The sequence below is a fragment of the Calliphora vicina genome, chromosome 1 (assembly GCF_958450345.1).
Source record: "Calliphora vicina chromosome 1, idCalVici1.1, whole genome shotgun sequence".
In the NCBI taxonomy this organism is placed as follows: domain Eukaryota; kingdom Metazoa; phylum Arthropoda; class Insecta; order Diptera; family Calliphoridae; genus Calliphora; species Calliphora vicina.
The window spans coordinates 169,414,353-169,441,387 of record NC_088780.1 but is presented as its reverse complement, the minus strand read 5'-3'; the positions used below and the strand labels follow the sequence as shown (position 1 = coordinate 169,441,387).

At 28.6% G+C, this 27,035-nt stretch overlaps 1 protein-coding gene across 1 annotated transcript in view; it reads left to right on the top strand.

The window, feature by feature from the left end:
• Kul (Kuzbanian-like) overlaps positions 1–27,035 on the top strand; it is a 238,871-nt gene that overhangs the window by 120,262 nt on the left and 91,574 nt on the right. The window contains exons 2-3 of the mRNA XM_065498141.1: positions 6,131–6,314; positions 25,509–25,630. Of these exons, the coding sequence (XP_065354213.1) occupies positions 6,131–6,314; positions 25,509–25,630 (306 nt within the window). The remainder of the gene's footprint in view (positions 1–6,130; positions 6,315–25,508; positions 25,631–27,035) is intronic.

Here is a 27,035-nt window from a genome sequence, read left to right as displayed (position 1 = left end):
GGTAGTCCCAACAGTCCCGATTGGTTCCGGTACCTAAAACGGACTGACATGGGAACATTGTATTTGTATAATTCAATAGCAATTGCCAACAATGGGGTGCATATATGTATTTCTGTTACTCATTATAATTACTTTCGATTAAAATTTTATTTATTTTTCCTAACTGTTTAATTAAATGTAGAAACTTAATTAATTATGACTTTTCTTTCGGTTTGCTGTTGTTGTTTTGTCTGTTTGCTAAAAAAAATTCAAACATGTTGCAAGTTACGCTTTGTTACTTCTTGTAGCATGTTGATGTCGTTCATTTGTTCGTTTATCTTTGTATCTTTTGGTGATGTGACTGACGTTGGTGGGTGGATTCTATGGTTGGTTTGGTACGGTACGGTTTTGTTTTGTTTGTCACTCATGTTCATGTTCGAGAAGATGACGATGATAATGGTGACGGTGGTGATGGCGATGATGTGTGCGATGATAAATTTATTTAAAATGCGTACCTACGTACCCACGTATACTTACGTACCATCTTGTCAAATAAGAAAATTCAATGAAAAATGTCAACGACATTTTATTTTATAAACAACGAAAAATACAAAACGCTCATACATTGATACAAAAAGTGGTATGAACAACAGCCAGCGGTAAATGGAAGGAATAAAGAGGCCTTTTATAAGGCCTTATTTAGCAGGAATATTTTTCATAAGTTAAGTTTTCTATTCTTTTTCTGAATAGTGTAATCATTGCTCAAATACAAAAGATCAAGAAAAGCAATTATAAATCAAGGGAAATTGGAATGAGTATTGGATAATTTTGAATATAGGGCAGAGGCCATAGATGACGACTAGATATGTAGCTGAGAGCCAAAATCCTAAGGCTGTGGTAAAAAACGTAATTTATTGATGTATTTTTTTTATTATATCATATGTGTCAATTCTCTCACATACCCTTCTATGCATTTATTCAATGGCATATGATTTCTAAAACATTTTTTTAAATATACAGGCTCAAATGTGAATTGGATCTTGAAGCACGGATGCGATGTTAGGGCCTCGTGATTTTTATCTCTGGAATGGTTAAACAAACATGAACTGATATGTCTACATAAACAGATAAATCTAACAAATAAAGAAAAGTTAAAAATAGATGAAAAAATAAAATAAAACAGAAGACATCTTTTTTTTTTTGCTCAAATTTGTTTGTCTTTGACAAATGTGAACCACCTGTGGCAATTGTCACGAAAGTTATAAATTATTTTCCGTTTTTTTTTGTTGCATTGCTTGTTGTTGCTGTTTTTTTCTTTATGTTTTTTTTTTGTCAATCCAAAAGAGAAAATAGAACATGAGTAAAAGTGTCATCTACAATTACATGTAATATGATTAAGTACTTTATCTGATTAGATACAGAATTGTACGTATATATTCAAGAAAAGTATTTTAGGGGGAGCAAAACAAGAATTTAATTTAGTTTCTTAAAATGTCAAAATTTTAGGATTGTTTTGTAATTTTTGAGAGAAGCGCGATTTTGAATGAATACATTTTTCATGAGAAAATTATTTGGCATTATGTTTGTGCAACAAATAACTTGCGAAAAATTTGTTTCAATTGTTCAAAACGTGCTAATCTCATGATTAAATGAGGTCATTTCTCTTAAAGGGTTTAAATGTTTTAAAAAATAAAATTTAATTTGTATGGAAAAATCATTACTTGATACTATAACCTACTCTGGAATAACAAATTTAAAGTTGGTGGGGTAAAGCAAACAAGGTGTATTAAGCATAACAGCTTTAAAGCAATCTAATGTACATAATGTAAATATTTGTTAATGAATTTAACGGAAACGGAAGTCAAGTCAGATACATACACATATATATATTATGTATATACATATATTTGGCATGCACCTAAAAAAAGTAGTAAATTTTCACATCATATATGAAAGTTTATGTCTTTTTAAAATACAATTTGTCAAAATGTTTGTTCTAGCACCAGCCGTTGGTAAACTGACTCATTGCATAAATTTAACCCTTTTAAATTTGTATCATCAAAAAGTGTCACAAAAAAATCTAAAATTTTCGTGAAAAATCATAAACATTCAGATAGAATTGGACTCGGAAAAAGATTTGATATCAAAGTTGTATATTATTCCTTTGAAGAATTATAAATAATTTTAAAAACCTGTGAAAAAATTTTATTATTTGATCCAGTATTTTAAAGCTGGGAGCGTAAATAACGATTATCCAGAAAATTTTAAATCCATGTTTGAGTCAACGAAGATCTATATTTTTATATACCAATGGGTTTGTATTAACGTGCTCTATCAGAATCAATGGTGATATTAAAATGATCTCAACTATACAGTTAGTAGTTATTTTTCAACGTAAAAATAAAACTTCGTATGAAACTCTCAAAAAAAGTGTTTTAAATAGCCGTCATAAAAAATACTCATTTGAGGAGTTTTATTTTTCTCGTCATAAAAAAGAACTCATTTGAGGAGTTTTATTTTTCCCGTCAGAAAATAAAACTTTTTTCGTTTATTTTCTACTTTTTTTCCAGTATCCTTCTGTATTGAGTCTATCTGATATAATGTTTGTAGTAATTTATTTGTTTATTCACTTGCAATGCAAGGAAAACTTTACATAAAATGTGTTTTATTTTCTGAAGGGAAAAATAAAACTCTTCAAATGAATTTTATTATAAGACAGAAAAATATAAAACTCCTCAAATGAGTTTTTTATGACGGCTATTTAGAGTTTCATGCGAACTTTTATTTTATTCAATAACTGTTTTAGAATAATTTTTATTTTTAAAGTCACCTATTTGGTATTATAAAATAATTTTTTCACTTTAACCGTTACGGTCCCTGTTTTAAAGTAAAGTTTCATTTCAATTTTTTGACTCCAAACAATCAGGAACACCCTAATAAATGTACATGCACATATCATTAGATATAGAAAACAAATATGTGAACATCAATAAATGACAATTTAGCTAAATTTTCCAATCACTGAACATTATATGATAAAATACCGTTAACATACCGACTAACAACTACAACATGAAAATTTATCTAATGCTCACCTTTAATAATTCTAACTTCATTATTACCATCATCATCATTGCCATTATCATAAGTTTAATGTTTGTTATCAAGATGAGCATGATGACAAAGATGATAATGATGGTGGTGATATTATTCAACATGCTTTGACTCTTTATCTGTGCTCGGTCAAGTGCATTCGAAATCATGCACAAGTGAAGTCAAGTGCAAATTCACAGAGAACCCCCCAAACATACACTCCCACAGAACCATGCACAGGCTCACATGAATTGACATTTTCTCAGTGTATAAACGACTACTTATAATCACCATTTCATTTCATTTCAAAAAAATAAAAAAAAGAACAAATGTCTGGTTTGTGTTTTATGTTTCTGTTGTTCTGCTGTTTCTCTCCATTTGTATGCTTAGAACTGAAAATGTCGGTCACCAAAGTCTTGCATGTTTTATTAGCAACCGTCAGCCAGACTCATGGACAGACGCACACTCGGTCACTTGCAGCCTGTATTGTAATTTGCAACATCATTTTTAAAGGGCTTGTGTTTTAGAAACATTAAATGAAGTTTGCAGTCATTGAAGCGACAGTTACAGTAACAAGCTGCTGTTGGCTATGTAACGCAACAAAATTTGCAGCAACATATTTTGCATTATCTACTTCTATGTATATGTCTATATCTAAGAATGAGTATTTGTGTGTATTCAATGCTGCAATTACAATCGTGAACAAATTGTGTGCAAGTACCACAACAATACCACATAATAGTTACATTACACACTCTCCCAACTGTACACAAACATACACACTGCCAACTATTTACTGTATCTGCTGCCTTATTCATATATAACGTATGTATGTATGAATAGAATTTTGACCGAGTTGTATGGCCGACACAATGTAGCAGTTTTGCTTTCTGCTCTCAGCGCTTTTACTTCTTCTGGCCGTTGAACATCTAAATAAATGAATGTCTCAAGTTGTGGTCAATGCGGTATTTTACAAAAAGCCATGCTAACTACAACAATAATAACAATAATACAAGTTAACATGCATAATACAAGTAAGTACTCTACGACAAGGCAGTAATTTAAAGGAATTCAATTTAAAAATTCTGTCAAATAATACGAGTATTTAAAATAGTAAAATTAACTTTGAATGAATAACAGTCAGTTGAAAATTATCACATGCAAAGAAAAAACACGATTGTGAACATAATCGAAAAGTGTCATAAACAGTGACAGCAATTAAATCGATTATTTCAAAAACCGGTCAAGCAACAAAAAATCCAAAATTGAGTTATTGGGCTATTACTGTTTTGTAAAGGTAAATGCATCGTCTAATGAAAAAAAATACGCCCCTATTATGGTGAAGCAGGCCGAGAAATCTATGTTTAGTGCAGAAAGAAGTCAAGTGACAGCGCTTGACTGGTTTATGCCTATGTATTACTAGGCCTTAATCTATTTTTTTTTCATAAATGTTGTAGGTCTCAATAAATATGAAAAAAATAAAAGATTTAAAAGCTCTTAAACCCTACTTGGTTGGATATGGAAAATCTGCCAATGGCCTACAACGGAAGCAGAATGCACTGTAGAACAAGTGTATGATGACGAATCGTTATTTCAGAACAAATATGTATACTTAGGCTATACGGCAAATATTGTTATTTACGATAACATTTTTTTCGGGTCATTTTGGAATAAAAACCTCTCCCACAAAATCGATATTTTAAAGTCATAATTTTCTAAAATATTTTTTTACTTTTTTTCCCGATACCGCAATTTTTAAATATAGTTTCGAAACAGGTTGATATATTGAAAAAAAAAATATTTTATTTTTTTGGATAAAAAAATTATAATAACATTTTTTTAAATAACTTTCAATGGTCTATTCGAGTATGTTAGGACCATTTTGATATTTGCATAAAATTTAAAGTCTTTAAAAAGTTCATTTGTCATTTTAATTTTGAAATTCCTAATAAAATTAGAAAATTTCCAAAGATATTTACTATGGTGATGGTTGTTTATTTTAGAAACCAGTCAAGTGCAAAGTTTATATTATTTTTTATATCATGTTAATGTAGATAAAAAATGTTTAATGTTTATCAAACAGTTACACAAATAGATAAAATTCATATGAATTTTGAAATAGTAATTTTTAGGTTAGTAGTATAATAATTTGTTGTTTGGCTGGTTCTTAAAATAAACAATTGCATTAAAAAATGCAAAAATAATGGATTTGTTGGTTGTTATCAAATTATTTTATGGTTCGTATATGACCATATTATTACTAATGCGTAGCATTCTAAAATATCATAATATGATCCACTTAACCATAATCTAATCCCTTGGTAAGCGTATTATGATAAAATGATCATATTATAATAGTAGCACAATCATAATATTATTATGCCCAACCATGTTATGATTCCATCTCAGCTATTTAAAAACATGAAAGCTAATATGACTATAATATGGTTGTAGCTCAATCGTATTATAGTTGAGCCCAACCATAATTTGATTCAACCTCAACCATAATACGGTTGTGTTAAATCATGATGTTTGTAGCGTAATCATATTATGGTATGATTATTTTTAATCATATAGATCAGTTAAAAAATCATGAACTGATTATAAACATTATTTGCACTAATTCATTTAATTCTTTTCCAACAATGCTGTGTGTTAAACTTGCAACCAAGATTATAAGTAAAACAATATTGTATAGTATGTACGTAGTTGGTTTGTCTATTACGAAGTGCATTAGTTTCTGTTTGTGTGTAAATAGGTTTGATTTTATGTAAATTGTATTACGTGTATCCATGTTACGGTTTAACCAAACAAAAAAATTATAATTTTTTGCCATACTAAATAGTAGCATGAACAAAACTGAAACGAATTTGGCCAAAATCTAAAGAAAATCGAAATGTATTTTGTTTTTTCATTGTTATATTTTGTTCAATTACTTTTATTAGTTTTTAATGCAGTTGGCATTTGTATCTGCATACAATTTGAATTACAATTGCTTGTTTGAGTTTGGTATTTATTGGTTTTCGTTTTCATTTTAATTTTATTTTTGTCTTTCCAGGTCATACACAGAAAATAACTCCATTTATAAAACATTGGGAGGCAGCAAATTTCGATCGTACACATTTACATGAGGCCCATCAAAAACATATCGAACAGAAGCGACATCGTCGAAAAAGAGACTTAAATGCTGGTGAATATGGGCCAGCGCATACCATAAGACTGAATTTTTCTGCCCATGACAGGTGAGTCTAAATGAAAAATAAAATCTCATTGTCAGAAGTGTTGCAATGGATTATTAGATATTCGTAAAGTATTATGATTAAAAATAAATAACGATCAGAGACAAAACACATGTAAAATTTCCACTTGAAAGCACATACAATTTTGTGAAAATGAGCGATTTCACTTAATTGTGAATAAATTCGAAAGTAGTCCATCGATTTTTATCATCGATATCTCGTTTTATTCCTATTATATGTGGCTATTAGATAAAGTAATAAATCTGAACAATTTCTGCTGTTTCCTATTTTTCATGATTTTTTTTTAAACAAAAAATTCCAATTTTTAATTAAAAATAATTTTTTTTTGTTCAACTTGTTATTATAACTCCGAAACTACTGAGCCGATTGAAACAAAATATATATTTGAAAGTTTTTACATAGCATGGGAAAAATGTTTTCAAAATTCAATCAATCGAAAGAAGAAAATTAACTACTCAATTTTATGTATATCAAACAAAAAACTAAAATTTTGTGAAAATGATCGAATTCATTTAATTTTGAATAAATTCGAAAAAAATCAATAGATTTTTATGATCGATATCTCATTTTATTTCTATTATATGTGGCTTTCAATAAAGCAATAAACCTGAATAATTTCTGCCGTTTTCTATTTTTCATGATTTTTTTAAAACAAAAAAATTAGCTATTTTCAGGTAAAATATATATTTTTTTTGCTTCAATTTGTTATTCTAACTCCGAAACTACTGAGCCGATTAAAACGCAGTGTACAAACGGATTAAACGGTTATGTAAATTCCAATTTTTTTTAGTTTATGTTAATAATATCGGACGAACCCCTTTTGAGTTATCATTAATTATGTGGAGAAACGTCTAACAAAATTTAGACATTTTGCTTAAAATTTTTTAATAAAATATCTCCATAGAATTGAAAAATTTTACGATTTTCGTTTTATCATTTTCGTGATTTTGACACAAATATACTTTTTATGATGGAATACAAATTTTTATAAGTACAAATGTAAGAGAAAGAAAATATTATTTTTGTGTAACCCCTATGACTTTTAATGTTCCAGCGAACACACCTGATAAAATTTAATTTATGTTTGAGTACACGCTCTGACATTTGGTGTGTCGCAGAATTATAACAATAATGCGAAAACAAATCATGCAAAGATTTTAATTTGTAAATCAGCAGGTTGTACTCTGCTACTTTCAGCCATTAAACACAAGAGTTTTAATGAAGAAGTAAGAAGCAGAACAAACTGAAAATAATAAAGCGAAATGCAAGAAAAAAATTAAGCAATTTAAACACCCGTACTTTTAAGTATGAATAATTTCCTAAAATATAAAACTCAATTTAAATATCATCATCAACATCATCACCAAAACATTATGATGGCAAAGTTTACGCTTGAATAATTTGAAATAAAATTGAGAAAAAACATGGAAAACAATTTTATAACACACACAAATACCCATAAACATTGCTGCACACAAACTAAATAAAACATCAGTTAAAATGTCAAAAGTTGAAAGGCGAGTTAAAGCCTTGAATTGACATTAAATAATAATAATAATATAAAAGAAAACACATTTAAACCGAAATAAAAACACAAGGACAAATTGTTTGTTGTTGTGGCTGTTGTAAGCTAACTTCCGAAATATAATAATTATTTCCGATATTAAGTAGAACGAAAACATCAAATAAAAGAGTAAAATTAATAAACACAAAAACCAATTTTAAACAAATAAAACTATTAAACACAAAATGTCAAGTACACAAGCACAACTTTGATATTAAATTGCACAAAACAAGTAAATAGTAAAAGCCATTCAAAATTAAAAAAAAAAACATTTTTAGGAACTTTTTTCTCAAATTTAAGCAATTTGTTTAAATCAATTTTTAAATTTGCAAAAACTTGACATCTCACAATTTCACAGATTTTTTTTTGGAATCAAACCAATCTACTCCTACAATACACTGTATATTTACATCTGCATGCAGGCAACTAACTGTACACATGTCTGTGCAACATTTTCAATAAACAGTTACATTACCAGCCAATTGCTTAACAAATGTTGCCAGTGCTCTGCCATTGCTGTTTGTTTGGTCGGTTGTTGCTGTTGATTCTTTAATAATGAAGAAAAAAAAAGTAAATTTAACTGCATTTTGCGTTTAGTGCGAACGTTGTTCGGTTACTCTGGTTGGTTGTATGTTGGTTTAAATTGGTTTGATCTAAATGAATTTTCTACAGCATGTGCAACATGAACAACATCCGGTACTCAAACTGGCACACACTTGCCTACATACACTTGTGATTGTGTGTGTTTAAACTGTATTTCATGCCTTTAAGCATTATAAAGTATTTATACACGATTGGGAGCAGGAAATAAAAAAAAAATTACAAAAAAATAAACACACTGCAACAACATCCAGAAGAAAAAAAAAACAACTAAAATAGAGAATGAGTGAGAAAAAATATGGAATTTTTAAAATGTCTGGATATTTTCCCTAAACAAAAATAAAAATACAATTCATATACATCTACATATGTATGTATATACTCATATGTATGAGCGCTATAAATAAAAGTATTGAATACTAATCCAAATTCACACACAAACACTCGCTCATAAACACTTAGAGCTGCTGCTGTTGCTGCGAGTCTACAGAACTGGCATACAACGATAACAAAACTAAAGCTGTCTACCGGAAATCAATACAAATCCGCAATATTTCCGTTATTGTATGAATTCTATATGTATGTATTACTGCCTGACTAGTAAAAGGCGTTGCATGCAAACATATACAGTTCCATTCATACAAAATGCGTTTTCCTCTGTAAGGGTTTTATAATTTAGGAGGGTCGTTGTACTGTTGCTGGTCAAACATTTGTTTATATTTTATAAAAGTAATTCATTTAATCATATTGAATAAATGTTAGTGCTTGTATTACTAACTTTATTAAAATTCACTAATAGAGATTTAATTAGTGAATAATTATGAATTAGGGGTAATTAACTGTATAAGATATACAATAAGATTGATAGGACAAAGATCAAAGGCGATCTTTTCCTAAAATAAAAGAGAGAAACCAGGGATTGGTTGTAGAGGAGATATTTGGGAATAAATTGTTTCTTAGGAAACACGAGTGGGACTGGTTCTTATAGGGAAAGAGAAATGAAAGATACCAATTGTAGTTTGATTCCAATTAGTGAATGGTATGAAAAGCTAATAATCGATTTTCGACTTTTCGATCAACCATTTTCATTTCGATTTTTACAGTCGATTAATCGAATCCAATAATCGATTTTTTAATAATCGACCTGCATTTTTGGAAACTATAGCAAATGACCCATATACGCTATAATCACGGATTAAAATGATATTTTTGAAGAGTATTATAACTCATTTATGTTGAGGTGCTCATTTTATAAACCGTAACGGCAAACATTTGACAACAATTTTCTGGAAAAAATTTCGTAACACTTTTTATAAAAATTTCTTAAGGTTGAAAAAATTTCGCATTAAAAAATGAGGTCCTCCGGGAATATTTTCCGATGTCAGCTGAAGATTAATATATTGCAAATTTTAATGAAAGCAAAAAACGTAGACAATACTAAAAATTCCGGAATTTTATTTCTATTTCGATTAATCGTTATCAAAAATCGATTTCAGCATAAAAATCGGAGTATATAATCGATCACGAAATAATCGTTTTTAGGCCCTGAAAATCGATTTTCGACCATAATCGTAATCGATTTACCATTCACTAATTCCAATAACTTACATGTTATTTAACAGAGATTTTATTTAAATTTCTGAGATGATTTGAGTCTTCTGGTTGAGATGTCCGGGCTTGTTCAGCTACAAATCAGGAATAATTATAAGCAGTTAACTTATTTCATTTGGAAGTTCTCAACCAAAAAACTCTCCATTTAAATATGTAGAATACAAATTAATTTTACATTGTAGAATATAAATACAAAAGTCAAATTAATTCACAATAATGGCAAGGCTGGGATTAATATTTAATTAAATAGAAATAACAAAATTAATAAATAAAGTTTAATATGTTAGAACTTTTAACACATATTTTAAAATCAATCGTGTATTAAGTCCGGTTTAAGGTAAATTGTTGTATGCTGCAAAGTATATTCGGATATTGAAATTAATTAATACCATACAAAAAAATAGCTTTTGAAATATTTAAAAATATTACTTTTTTCCGGCTATATTGAGATTTTAGACCACAATGCGTCTGACCATTCTGGAAGATATTTCCACAAAATTGGGTATAGGCGTTTTTTTCGGTCAAAGTATTGAAATTGGTTGAAATCGGTCCATTATTTGACCAACCATTCGCCATAATTAAGCATTATATTAAAAGAAATCACAACTCAAAATTGTGTTGAGTTCGGTCATTAATTAACCATAGCTCCCATATAAGGCCCACTTACATGATTCATACATCAATATATCGGGAATTCTCCCGACTCTGTTGCTATTTAAAATCGAGAAAATCTACCGATGTTTTACCTATTTTTATACCCTTCAAAATAGTGGCAACCATTATTTTCGTAACTCGCGGACTTCTAAACCATAATAAGTAAAAGTAATGATGCAGTTTTATTTCAAATGCATTTTTAGTAATATAACAAAAAAAATATCGCCAAATTGATAATTAATTTAACTTTTATTCACAAAAAATTAAAAAGATATGTTGACAAAAGTCTACATACGATTTGTACACTAAATAAACATTTTTCAGCGAATACAAATTTTCATACAATACAAGTATTCAATATTTCGTTGGGCCACCACGGGCATCTTCAAGCGTCTGGTCATCGAAGCTACTAAATTTTCCAGTTCTGCGGACGTTATATTTTGCCATTCTTCTGGAAGGTTCTCCTTTAACATTGGTGCACAAGTAATAAGATGTTTTCGGATCTTCCGTTGTAGAAATTCCCACACGTGCTGAGATATAAAAAAAACCGGGACAACCTCTATTTTTGGCCTATTTATACCCACACCACCATAGTGGGGAGGGTATTATGCGTTTGTGCAGATGTTTGTAACGCCCAAAAATATTAGTCTAACACCCACCTTAAAGTATACCGATCGACTTAGAATCACTTTCTGAGTCGATTAAACGATGTCCGTCCGTCCGTCTGGTTGGCTGGCCGGCTGGCCGGCTGGCTGGCTGTCCATGTAAACCTTGTGCGCAGAGTACAGGTCGCAATTTTGAAGATATTTCGATAAAATTGGGTACATATTACTTTTTCGGCCCAAGGACCAAGCCTATTGAAACTGGCTGAAATCGGTCCATTATTTCACCTAGCCCCCATACAAATGTCCCCTCGAAATTGGACTTTATTGGTCATAAATGTTTAATTTATCTATGTATCTACACAAATTTCGCTCCAAATAAGTTTTATATATGCAAAATTCATGTCACCAAATTTTGTTACGATCGGTCCATAATTAGTCATAGCTCCCATATACACCCGCTTCCGAAAATCACTTTAACGTGCATAAATCGCTTAATAATGTTGGTATACACACAAAATTCAACATAGTTAACTTTAATATAGACATAAATCACACGACCTAATTTTATGGTGATCGGTCCATAATTTGTCATAGCTCCCATATAAGGCCCACTTCCGAAAATCACTCACGAATATAAATTATTGATATTTTAAAAGAAAAATATTTTTACTCATTTACTTGGTGTAGGGTATTATATGGTCGGGCTTGACCGACCATACTTTCTTACTTGTTTTAATCTATATCTGGATTACTAAATCATTAATATATACAATATGGTTATCTAATGATAGATATTTCAAAGTCCATTGCAACGATGGCTATAGTAATTTGGACCTACAATGGGACAAAATCGGGAAAAATATTTTTTGACTCAAATTTTATTTTTACCAAAAAAATTTTTTTCTCATACATTTTTTTTCACTAATAACTTAAAATTTTTAAAAAAAATTTAAAAAAAACTCTTACGAAAATTATTTTTTTTTTAAATTTTGAAATTTTTTATTTTTTTTTAATTTTGTATTTTAAAGTGTAATTTGGTGAATGGTATATAAGATAGCGAATATAGCTCTACTCGTTTTATCTATATTTTATTTCTATATATGTATGTAGATATTTCAAAGACCTTTGCAATTTTGTGAAATTGTTATTTGAATTTACAAATTTTGTGATAGGCTTTTCTGATTCTGTAAATTTCTTTACTGAATTAGAAAATTAATTTTTTCTTCACTGTTCATTCGAAACATTATCAAAAATAAACTGGTGATACCTAAAACCACAGTGTCCGGTGAATAATCCAATAAATATTCTAAATTCACCTTTTCCGAGCGATAGCTACAATTGAAAAATGCTGTTATACTGAACATTATTTATGGAAACTAGATATTTAAAAAATACTACTGTAAAATTATCAAACAACCATCGTTTATATACAAAACTTACAAACTTGTATGCACACAAATATAAATGAATTATGAATTATAAAGGAAAATGGCAATTGTAAAAATAAAGTAAAGAAAAAAAAGAAATAAATACAACCCAATCGTACTTCAAAAAGGAGAAAAAAAAAAGTTAAGCAAATCATTCAGTGCTGGCCATTGTGGTTGAGGTCTTCCAATATGTAGGGGTGCCTAACGTGCTGGAGTTTTCTCTATAAATTTTCGTACGTACTTGAGTTGGAAAAACTTTTTAGACCTATTTTTTTTCATATTTTGTTGAAATTGTTTTCTTTTCTTTAGAATTGTTAATACTTATTGTGTATTTGTATTTATAGTTTCTGCTGCTGCTGCTGTTGTTGCTGACCAAAAGTTGAACAACCTTTTAAGGGAGTGGCAACAGCTGCAAGTAATATTGTGCTTTTTGCATTTATTGTTTTATTAATTCATTGTTTCTGTTTTCGAAACAGAAAAAAAGCAAATACAATAATAGAAACTTTCTTTCAAAAAGGAAATTATTAAATATGTAGGTATGTGTAAGGGAAATGTGGACCGAGTACATACGTTTGAGTATGTATCGGTTTTGTGAAGTATGGTTGAATGATTTATAGACTTAAGGGATTTTAATTACAAGACAATTTAAATTATTTATGCATTACAAAATGAAAAAAAATAATATTACTCGTACAAAATAAATACGATATTTACATAAATATGCACATACTCGTTTAAGTTAGAAATGGCTTTAGTTCGCAATTTAATATTTCATTTTAAAATTGCTACTTATTGTATTTTAATTACATTTTTAGGCAAATGAAATAATATTATTTAAAAAGAAAAATAAATGTTTACTTATTTAAACAAAATTATGTTACTTAACAGTTTGCTTATTTAGTTTGTTGTAGTTATTATATTATATTTTAAAATCAAATATCATATTTTTTCCTTTTTAAACATGTTAAACTTTACTTGTATAACTAGCGGAAATACACAAATATTAATGCCATTCCGTTTCTCCAGCTAAAGTTTCAAAGTAGTAGCAAAATAAATTATACTCATCCTTTCGCTTTTATTTACATTTATTTTGCTGTCCTTTTTGCCATTAATAATCCGGAAATCCTTAATTCGCCAGGAAATACTATTTCATGTAGAAAACATTAGCACATTTCCGGTTTCCATTATTGACATATTTTATTGTTAAAAAAACAACATTAACAGCAAAAAATCTTGTTTAAAAAAAACACTCAGCAATGCCCTTGTGACTTCTTAAAAAGTAGACAAGTATTTTTGACATTTTATTGTATTAATTATTAATCACTATATAATTATGAAATTAATGACATGACTTTAAAAACTTACATGTCTTGTAGTACGTCAGTGTAGACGACATAAACATTCATATATATTTTAAATTTAAACTGAAAATTGTTTAAACTTACACTGTATTTCGTTAGCTAAACTGCAAAAAGCGTTAGTAACAAAAATGTTATTTTACAGCAGAAGCAAAAAACTTTGTTAAATGAAAACTATAAACATGTTTAACAAAGTTTTTTCTACAACAAATAAGGTTAAGCACATAGTTTATAAAATATAAAATGTCTATTTTCAGCTTAAACAAGGTATTCGCAATAATAATCAATCAAAAACTCGATTTTGAATTTTTTGTTAGTTACGCCTTTTTGCATTTTAGCTAACGATATACTTTTTGCATGTACCAACATAATGTCTTGTAGATCAATTTGTAAACTGTGTGTAATTGACATGAAATATTTTACGTGCAATTTGTTACTTTATAGCAAAAGTGTTTATTTGAATAAAGTCCTGAAGTATATTTTGTACAACCCAGCGAAATTTTTTTTATAGAAATATTGCTCATACATAAACATAAAACCGAAGATATGATTTATATTTCCGACATTTAATGTTTAAGATTATTTGGAAACTCTTCTTAAACTGCTTGAAATGTGAATTTGAAACTTTCATATATAACACTGTACAACACAAAAAAAAATTCCAAAAAAAAGACACATGTATCGGCGTTTTGAAAGTTTACATCAGCATTTCATTTGAGGGGCGGTTAAAGTATCCCAACTCTAGCACATTCTTATTGTTAATCGTCATCAGCAACCATGTGATCCTTACATTTTAGGTATAAAATGTGTTCAGAAAATTTATGTAAAATTTTACGGAGAAAATTTTTGTAGAATATGTTAACCCTCTAAATCCTCAAGGCATGGGTCTTTTTTGTCCTTCTTTTAAAAAAGAGCAAAAAACACCATTAAAACAGGAATTTAGGGGGTTAAAATGTTCTGCAAAAATATTATCCGTGAAATTTAGCTATGAGTCCTTGAATACACCAAAACAGAAAATTCAAGGAGAAAGTCAGAAATAAGACACAACCAAAGAGAGCTTAGGGTTAGTTTCGTATTTATTAAAAATTTTATTTTAAAGTACCCCAAAAAATTAGCATGACAAAAAAATAGTTAAAATATTTAAAAGAAGGACAAACAAGAATCAATCCTTGAGAATTTAGAGGGTTAACATATTCTGAACACATTTTATATCTAAAATGTAAGGATCACATGGTTTCTTATGCCGATTAACTATAAGAATGTGCTAGAGTTAATCGGCATAAGAAACCATGTGATTCATATTGAAATTAATTTTAGAATTTCAAATTTAAATTTAGAAATTTTTAAATTAAATTAAGAATTTTCAATCATAATTCGCCAGGATTATGTTGAGCGATAACTAGAAAAAAACTCAAACAAAAAAATTACTTAAAATCTTCACACATACGAGTGTTGTTTTTGTTTTCACATAGATTAATACATTCTCACAATATAGGTTTTTAATAATTGTGTTAGGACTTTAATAGGAAAGTTTCCGAGCTATGAGTATTCCCAACGGAATTCGCTCAATATCAAAGTCTTAACATGTGTTAGTGAAAAAGTACCTAACTCTAAATATGTTTTAGTAAGAAATATGTAAATGTGTTGGTGCATTTTTAATTTTCACCAGTTTTATAACATTGTTTAAAATTTCATTTTAAATGATTTTCAATACCAAAACTAAAATTCTGTTCTTTAATTTAAATTCTAACAAATAATTAAAATTTTATTTTGTTTTTGCAAAATGGCCGTGTTTTAGAAATAAAAATATTAAGTGGAAGTATGATATAGAGGTTCGTCCTTTATTTAGTCGGAAAATCAAAGTTAAAATTCCCAGTATTTTGATGTGTTTAATTCTCTCATAAGGGTATTGAATTCACACGTATATGTGTGAGTATAATTTAAAATAAATAGAGAGTCACTACTTGTTGTACTTTGCTCAATATGATTTTATAATCTTCTCAATTTCAAATAAAAATAGTGAAGAATAATTTATTATCAAATTGCTTTTTTAACATCTGATTAATATGAGCTAAGAAGTAATAGAGTATAAAAATTTATCTTAACAGATTAAATTCGCTCTCTTGCACGCATTTGACCCCAAATATAAAAGCATTAAAAATATCCTAAAATTTAAAAAATAAAAATAAATTAGCAACTCAAAGAAGAAATCTGAAATTGTCTTTTAAATAAATTAAGTTATTAAAAACTAAATTCCTTCGAAATTCACAAATCTTAATTCGGTCTGAACCGCTCGTTAACATATTTTGCATTTCTCTATGAGAGCTTAATTATGACAAACATTTTTGGCTGGGTTTTTCATTGTAATAATTCAAAAAAAAAAGAAAATATTTTTGAATAACATAAAAATGTAAAATGTTGCTTTAAGCCATAACTCTACATAAAAATTTATAAATTCAATAAATGTTGTATGTCTTGTGTGTGAGGTCGACAACGGATTCGAAATATATTGTTAAAAGGTAACGTTAACGGTATTTTGCAATATTTTTGGTATTTTGGGTTATATAGCTAATGGTATTTTAATGCTGTTTTTTAATTAGCTTTATTTGTAGCGATGTTATGATGTTCAGATTTAAATTTTTAACAAAATTTATAAAAAGTAGATTGCATTAATTGCAGATTTAATTTTAAATTATTAATTTTTTTTAAGAATATAAACATTTCGGTAATTTCAGATAATTTTATAAATTTAAAGAATAATAATAATAATAGTATGTGTACTAGGATTAGCGCTTGTCGATCTAAGAGGTATTTTAGTGACAACGGTAACTAGCGGTAACGGTTGCCAACATAATTTGTTTATTTGTGTATGTTTTAGAGTAATTTTCTGTTTAACGTGTGAGTCATGTTGTGTTGTTTTTAATGTGTCCTTCTCTTCCTGTTTATATCCTTGTACATTTTATGTATGTAAGTTTTTTTTACATATTTATGTACACCAGCATAGCTGTAATTGTGCTAAGTCCTTTTTTTAAAAAAATTTATAGGAAACACAAACAAAGTTCTAATCTGTTAATGCAAATATTGTTATGATTTATAATGGTAAATAATCACTGTTTAGAAGAAAGGCCTTGGCGACATAAACGATTTTTTTTTTTGGATTTATCACATTTTAATCGTTTTAACTTTGTTATTTGAATTAAAGTCTCTATTGTCACTAAAGTTGCTATCAAAAGACAATGGAGCAATTTCAAAATTATCCAATATTTCCTTAATTTCAGGAGTTCTTACAGTTGAAATATTCAGACGTTTATATTGCCAAATTTGTTGTTAATTGAATAATGTCATTATATCGAAATTCTGATTTGGTTTCACCCTTTAATGCATATTGTTGCCAATTGTCTACATTCCAGTTTTTAGACGAATATAAGCTTGATTCTAATTCAGATTCTAATTCAGAAAAATCAAATGGAGTACGAAAAGTTTCAGCTAAAGAAATTCTAAATCAAAGTAAAGCTATAGGAAATATAATAAATAAAAATCAACTAAATATTTGATACTTTATTGAAAAATAAAAGTAAAAATCATGCATTTAAGGGTTAATACCAAAGAAAATCCCAAATTAAAAAGGTTGGACCTGATAAAGTCCAAGACTATCTATTTTAAAAAATTTAAACCAAAGATCATCATTTAATAGAGTATTAAAAAATTTCTGGGAATTCCTGAGACTGAAAAGATTTTGAAATTTCCTCCCGGGAAAACTTTGATTTTCATAAAAAGTGGACTTAGCACGTTTGCACACTAAGCTAACGATATGTACATTTGTATGTTTCTATGAAAAATATGTTAAATGCTTGTACCGTTTTTGATGTTCTGCTTGTTGTTGTATTGTTTGTGTTGTTGTTGCTCATGCATGCATGAGTGTATGTGTCTGAATCTACTTCAAACATCTGCATTACTTGTTTATGTTTGTACCAAGAAATTGTTTTCCAAATTGTGTAAAACATGATGCAGGAATGTTAAAGTTGTTGTTCTCCTTACCATTAGATCTCTCTAGGTTTGAGTGTGTTTGTGTGTGTATGTGTTTTAGTTGTTCTTTTTTTTGTACTCTTTTAATGTTTTATTAGGCTACTGCAGCATTTGTTTAAATAAAGCTGAAAATGAGAGAGACAAAAATGGAAAACTTTAAATTAAGTTGTATTGCAGATCTTTAGTCCTTTGTTTAGTTATAAACATATAACTAAATGATGTTTATTTCGTTTACTTTTCAAGGAAGTGATAAGAATATTATATTTTTTACAGGATATTAAGAATGTTGATGTTTTCTATTTACTTAGTTGTTTTTAAGTGCATTTCAACAGCATTATTTTAAGATTGAGTTAGATTTATTTATATATTTATTATTTTTGTTGTTTCTACTGCTGTTGTGTCATTAACACATTTTTATGCTTAAAATTATGTCAACATTTAAAGTAAAATACTCTTGCATTTACACTAACATAGTTGAACGTACATACATACATACACATAATCTATTGACATGCAACTTTAAGGCATACTCAGAGTACTCGTGCTGTTGCTGCTACTGTTATATTTTTTACACTCAAAGAAATTTATCACTTCCCTAAGCAGTAAAAACATAAAAGAACGGACAGTAAAAGTTTGCAAAATTTAATGATCTTGTTGAAAAATACTCAAGAAATTAACAATACATTTTTTTTAAAACATCTTTCGATATTTTAGCAATTACATAAAAACTCAAATTTATTATATTTTTCACAAAAGTAGTGAGTTTATCATGGTCGTTAGGAAACTCTGATTCTATGATCGGCTAAATATAAAAAAGTTATAAACCAAAATGAGAGAAAACCTCGTAAAAGTTAGATTTTTTCAGATAATTATTTTCACCATTGTTATGCATGGTTAGTTCGCAATTTTAAACGCAGTCCTTTGACATGTGAAATGATATACAACGCTTTGCTTGAACAATTTTGGAAACAAGTTGAAAATTTTTCAGTGAAGTTTAAACAAATTTGTTAAAAATATTTTTAATTCATTTTAATAAGATCGTTTGGTTTAAGTGCCCTGGAGACGATCAAATAAACACATCAATCACATAGTTGTGTGCGTGCAGTCGTTCTTTTTCGGCTACACTTACACGTTGTCGGCAATGATTGATGAAAATGAAAATGTTTTGATTTGACGACTGATTATTTAATCGTCTCCTATTGTGATTGACAATCAAATTTCATTTGCTTTGTGTTTGCCGTGTACGGATGAAAAAAAATATTCATATTATTTATTTTACGTCTCTGATTAACAAAAAAAAACATAGTTTCTTCGAGATTTTTGGTCATAATGGAAAAGTGCGTCCAAATACAAATGGTGATTTACGTATTTATTTATACGTCTCCTTTAAAGCTTCAAGCATACGACACTCACACATATGGACTGATTGACGGGTTTATTTGATCGTCTCCAGGGCACTTTAGTTCCGAGTGCTGTCACAGACTGTCTAATATAACCAAACTGACCTGGTGGAATGTCGTTGTTGATTTTATATAAAACATTAGACTTTTATAAATTTTAGTTTTGACTTCTCTACTTTTGCCAATTTATGAAAATATATGGATGCCAGAATGCTACTTGTTTGAGATGGTGTAATCGATTGTTCGACTGTTTACCGATTAAAAGGTCTGTTTCGACTTTTCGAAATTTTTCCGATTAATTGACTAATATAACCCTAGTGTATTCCCCAGTTTGTGTGCCTAAATACAATCGAAATTTCACGGAAAATTTTTAAAAAAAATAGGAACATATTACTCATACTAACTGTAGTCTATTTAAATAATGCATGTTTAGAAAAATACTTTTAAATACTGTTTGAAACTCTTCTATCAGCATCGATTCCATGTTTCTGGGGTTGGTACAACAAAGACCATACTAAAGCATTAAATGTGTAACGAGTGGTATGAGTAATATTCAGAATATATAAGATTTTTCCATACCATTTGATGGGTGCCTAATCTAATGAAAAAATTAACTTTTGTAAACATTTTCTTAGAGTGTAAAACTTCTTGAAAATACTTGTATTGCTCTATTACTGGAAAATATATTTGTGTTTGTATATAAGTTATATGTTTGTTTATTTGTTTGTTTGTATCCCTTCATTTATTTAACTATCCAAGAACACAACAGCAGCAATTTCACTCATCCATCTATTCATCTATCAAAATGTGAAGCATGTTTTAGTAGTAGAAAAATAACAACTACGACAACAAAAACAAAAACAAAAACATCAACAACACCATCAACAACAAAACAAAGTAAATGAAAATGACTTTACATCAAAAAAATAACACAGCTTTTTTTTCTGTCGTATTTTTGAGCTTAAGGCGTGGTGACACTTAAACTACGAAATATTTTATATAAAAAAAATATAAACAAACAACAACATCATCAACAGAAACAATAAAAACAACAACACATTAATTTTAAGTTTTCATAAAAAAAAGAAACATTAAAAACAGCCAGTGGATAAATAGTGAAAGCGGGCCAGGAGGTGGGTAAAACGAGTAACAACAAAGACATCTTAATAAATATTAAAAACGAAGAAGAGCAAAAAAAAAACAAAATACTAAAGAAAATTGCATAAAAATAAAATCAGGCACAGAGTCATCATCTAAATAGAAAAAGGCAGGCAGTAGAGAAGACATAAAAAATGAGAAGAAAAAAAAACACCAGCTCTTAAAGGGTGCAGATCTTATCATCGATAATATTATAGGATTTGTCATGATTTTTATATGAAAAAGACTAGATTTGTAAAACAAAAACATAAAACAACACATCAACAGCAATAGCAACAGCAAAGACAACTACAGCAACAACATAAGGTGTTTAAAAAAAATTGTGTCATTAGGTAAATGGAAGTTATAAAATGTCTTTTTTATATTTTGTGCAAAAGAATGGCTACAAAAGTAAATGGAAATAATAAAACTATGTAGGTACATCTTACAACACAGAAAACGAATGAAAAATATTTCTACCTTTTTAAAATTCAAGTATGAAAAATAAAATCAAAAAGAAAGTAAGATTTCTTTGCAAAAGATAACAAGAAGCTAAAGAAATGTTTTCTATTCAAACAACATTCATTAAAGATCATAAAAATGTGTCTGAAAAAAAACCCAGGTTTGATGTGTCTATGTTTGTGTGGTAATAAGTGGCAAAGAGTGTGCCACATTCTTCTTTTTCTGTAGTCATAGAATCCAGATGACGCAGAGAGTGGGTCTTTTAGTTTATTGCTTATAAGGTGTCCCTCAAAATTATAAGGTCACACATTTTTTGTTATGTTTATGAAAAAACTCAAATACTTAGTATTGATTGATACTCAGTATTGACCAAAATACTTGTTGCTAAAATGTTGTTAGATCTATTTATGAACCGACATTTTTTTTTAATAAAGAAATAAGAAAAAAATTTTATAATCGACAACTAACTTACAAGGTGCCCGTCAAAAGTATATGGTGACATACTTTTCGTTCTATTTATTTATTATCAATAAGATCGGTCAAAAACTCTCTGAGTTAGATTTTATATTTTGGTCCAACGTGTGTTTTTTCCCATCCATGTAACTTACTTATTACTTATTATTCTTAGCAAAATATATTCCATATAGTTTAGAATCCTATTTCCCTAATATTTCGAAAAAAAAAAAATTTTGACATTTTATTCCAAAATCAAAAACATTTTTGAATTTTTTGCAAAATCAAAAACATTCTTGACTTTCTTTTCAAAATGTACCATTTTTTCATTTATTTATTTTTTTTTGCTCAAAAGATATTTTTTGTTGTTGAGTGGGATGCGCGTAGGATATCTATCAAAATAAATGTTTTGTAACTCAAGACATACAAATTTTGACTTTTTTGCTTAGGAGGTTATGTAACTCAAAACAAAATTTTTTGGAATTTTTTCAAAAATCATAAAATGTATAACTTGACTTACAAAACACTTATTTTGAATCCGACTCGTATCCCACTAAGCGATCAAAAAAGACTTCAAGGTAATGATCTAAGCTTTCTTTTGAAAAAAAAGTAAAAAAAAGTTTTTGATTTTGGAAAAAAAATATTTTTTTTTCGAAAGATTGAAGAAATAGCTCTTAATTATTTGGGACACATTTTGCTAAGAACAAGAGGTAATAAGTTACATGGATGAGAAAAAAACACACGTTCTGCTAAAATATCAAATTTTGACCCCCTCTAACTCAGAGAGTTCTTGACGGATCTTGTTGACAATAATTAAATAGAACGAAAAGTATATCCCTATATACTTTTGACGGGCACCTACCTTATAACTTAGTTGCTCCACATGTAAAATCTAGTCAATGTAGCTAATTCCAACTTACATTCATTATAAGTTTTTCTTTTCCATTTCTTTTTGAATACAGCATCAGACAAGTGGGCTATTGTTGATTACAATTTTTGTACTTTTTGTGGCATTTACAATTGTTTTGGCGTGAATGTCGAACGATAACGTTTGACATTCTTATCGGATATTATCTTTGCAATTTTCCAGAGTCTGTGGCGTATTGAGATAGCACTGACTGCAAAACCCTTAAAGAAAAAGGTTTAGAACGGTCAATAGAAAATCTTGCTGGTCACTTTAATTCGTCAAACACTGTATTTTACTGGTAATTTTATTAGTAAATGGTTCTGAAAATGTACGTGTTAAATTCGCCTTAAATAAAGGCTGGTGGATTTCTTAAGTGGTCCATGTGTAATTTTAAATATTTGGTGAATTCACAATTATTAAAATCCCCCTAATTCCAACTATAATGAAAATGGTTTGAGCTTATCATGTCATAATGTCCTAATATTTCACAAAGGTTTTTATTGTTTTCAAGCAAAAAATTTCCTAAAATAATACTACTCTGTATGCTATGTTTATTGTGTTATCGCAACCAACCATCAGATCAGAGACCTGCGCGGAATGCCTAAGAGTCGGTTAAGCCGAGCTGCCGAGTCGTGATATATTAGGACATTATGACAATATGACTGATAAGAGACCTATGTTTATATGCATCAATGTTGAGACAAGTATAATTTGTTCACATCGAAATTCGGGTGGAGAATATTTGATATTCAGCATTTTTGAGAAATTGTAAAAAATTTAAAGTAATCATATTTACCTTTAAGCATATGAGATTATTAAAATCCCCCTAATGTTCTCCTTATTTTCCCAACTATAATAATGAAAACGGTTTGAGCTTAAAAAATATCTGACATAAATCTTACTCTCTGCATTAATAAATATTAAGTTTAAAAAATGTATAAACTCACACTCAAAAATACTCAAAGTTCTCTACAAAACATACATTTCTAAGTACATTAGTGTATATACAAACATTTGTATGTATTTGCACTTTCCATGGTGCTGACTGCATTAGAATGTGTTTGATTTATGAGTTGTAGAAATTTGATGATCCAATAAGTTATAAAAATCAACAATAAAAAAATCGATAACACTTAGTACTTCAAAATCCTAAAATAGCAACAATGTTGGTGTCCTTTATGTATTTTTTGTTTTGTTTTCTGTTGCTTTTATTCTCATGTTTACAACCATCATTAGCCATCTGACATACAAAAATGACATTTTGACAATTAAGTATCTCAGTGCCAGAGTGTGCTGTTTTTTTAGGGTTTGGGTTACATCTGGTTCATGCATTGAAAGCAACAAAAAAAAAAAAAAAGTTAAAAATAAACATTTATATCTTGTTGTCCATAAAAAATAGATTAGAGTCAGAAAGAGCAAGTGAATGTGGACTATAAAATGAGAAAATCCAGCTACAAATATTGAATAGAATGACTTTATGGTACTAAAAGATTTTATGGGGAAAAAAGGTGTTAAAATTAAAACAAAAAAAAAATATTAAATGACCTAAAATGTTAGAGGGCGATTGCTATGGAGTCAAAGGTATAAAACATTTTCTCATGCTTGAATCTAAGTTATACAATAGAACAAAAATGCTAACAAAAATTCTTGTAAAATATAAGATGTAAATCAATTTAGTTACATGCAAATGTAAAACAAAAACTCTTTATCCAATTCTACTACAGAAATTGTACTATGTACTTGTTCAATAATTTCATGAATGTCATATAAGTGAAATTGTAATGTCTTGGAAAACAATATAAAACATATGACAATTTTCAAATGATACGAGTGGTAAATGCAAAAAATAGATTTTCCTTTTTCATTTTATTGATTTTTTGGCATTTGAAAATTGAAAGACTTACATGGGAGTAACTTCATTTCATTGCTGCACAATAAATACAAAATGTCCCCCGAGTATTTATTTTTCTATGCAAACAGTAGATTGAAATGCGTTTCAGTTTTCAATTGTTGTTTGTGTTATTCATACATATTCTAACTTATGTGACTGTGTGTGTGTGTCTTTTATGCTGACACAATTATTGCTGACATTTAAGATTGTCAACACTTGTGCTGTCATCAGTTACGACTTTTATACACAAACACACATACATACAAATTCAGTTACTCGTATTCGAAAAGTATTTGTTTGTTTGTATATTCCTTCACTGTTTGTTGGTTTTTAGTTATATACTTATGTATAGTACATACATATGTATGTACATTAGGGTGGCTTCTTTAGCTGGTTCCAAGGATAAAAAGGTTCTTTTTATAATTTTTTTTCATATTTCACGAAATATTGGTATCATGTGAATGGTATTTGAGGGCGCCTATACGACTTGGGTAGATATTTTGAGTCTTGAAAATATATCTAACATCAGAGCGGAAAGAAAATAGATTCCGAAAACTTCAAAAAATTCCAACTAAATTGAATTTTTAAATATGAAAAAAATCCTTAAAAAAGGACATTTTTATCCTTGGATCCAGCTCACGAAATATTAACGCCAGTACACAATTTTTGAGAAACGGCATCTGAAAATGTATTAAGCTTTTAATTTTGTTGGAAATATCATCACTTTTTTTTGGGGCCATCCTAATGTACATATATTTATCTGCACATAAGTATGTAGTATATGTGTATGTATTTATTATACTAATACACTCCTAGTTATTTGTAATTCTATGTGCCCCCTGTCTCTATTCTTCTTCAATATTTTCACTTTTTTTGTTTGTTTTTTAAACTTTTAGCTGTTGTGCACTCGCTCCTTTCTTATTTGTTCATATTTACTTTATCAATATTGTTTTTATTATTGTTTCTTAACTATTAAAAAGTTATATTTTGTTGTTAAATTGTCGTACTCATATTACTTTATTATTCTGGCATATTTGTCTTATGACATTGTTTGTTCGTTTTTTTTTATATACATTTCTAGGGAATTTCGTTTGGTGCTGCGTCAGGATCCCTTGTCAGTATTCACCAGTGATGTACAAATAGAAACGAGTGATGGACCCATGGATTATGATATTACTAGAATATATACGGGGTCTTTAGAAGGTAAGTTGAATAATTTTAAGTGTTATTAATTACTTAAGTCAATGAATTATCGAAGACAAATTTAAACATTTTATATAAAAAAAATGTTCTATATTCTTTGTTTTGAATATTTGGTATGATTTATAATGATAAATAATCACAGTGTAGAAAAAGTGCGTCCTTGAAAAATTTATGATTTAGGTTTTTGGTTAAAATTTCACGTTAAGTGAACCAACTTTTAAAATCGATGTCTTCCGATCAGGATCAAATTTACACCAATGTTAGACCTATTGGATAGTAATTCAGGCACAATTCAACAAGATCGGTAAAAATTTTACATTTTGTCCAAACATGTTATTTTTTCATCCATGTAACTTATTACTTATTGTTCTTAGCAAAATGTGACCCAAATATTTTAGATAGCTATTTCTTCAATCTTTCGAAAAAAGATATTTTAAAAAAAATAAAATATTTTTGTTTATTTTTTTCGAAATCAAAAACTTTTTTGACCTTTTCTTTTTAAAAGCTTTATTTTTCTTTAAATAAAGCTTAGATATTTTCCTTGAAGACCTATTTGATCGCTTAGTGGAATGCGAGTTCGATATCTATCAAAATAAATGTTTTGTACCTCAAAACATGCAATTTTTGACTTTTTTTTTTGCAAAATCTAACTTTTTTCCAAAATGGTCCTGTTTTTTAAAAAGTTAAATATTATTAACTCAATGAGAATTATATTGATTCCTTATACAATATATAAGTAATACGTTGCAATTATGCATGTGTTTGCCTGGTAAATAAGCAATACAGACAATACTAAGTAGTTAGGGATACCAATCACGATTCATTATTTTGTTGAGTCGACTGGATCATTAGATTTATGTGTCCAACGTATGTCAATTGCTTTTAAGTTAAACAATTATTGTTTTTATATTATATCGATAAAATTTGGAAGGGATACGGTGATTGCAGAATTTTTTCCGGGACTCTGGAAGTCCCGTGAATGTAATTTTTAAAAGTCCGAATTCCGGGATTAAAACCACACCGTTAGGGAAAAACGACGTTGCATAATCGACAAAATTACGTCAAGGGAAGGGATTACAGGTGCCCAAAATCACGGATGTATTTATTTCGGCAATTGCAAGTCATTTCCAACCTTTTTTTGAGTTTAAATATAAATTAATTTCATTAACTTGAATGGTGGTTTTTTTATTTTTGTAATCTTAAGAAAGTGTCCTTTCCGATGGTAGTGACAAAATATTTAAAAAGATATGACCTACTAAAAACAGAAATTTCAGTGGTTCTAATCATCAGATCGAGAGTGTATTTGCTAATACATAGAATATTATACAAGACTCTGATGGTTTTTATTGCTTATAAATTATTCTAACTGGTTCTGAAAATTATAATAAATATTTACCGCACACAA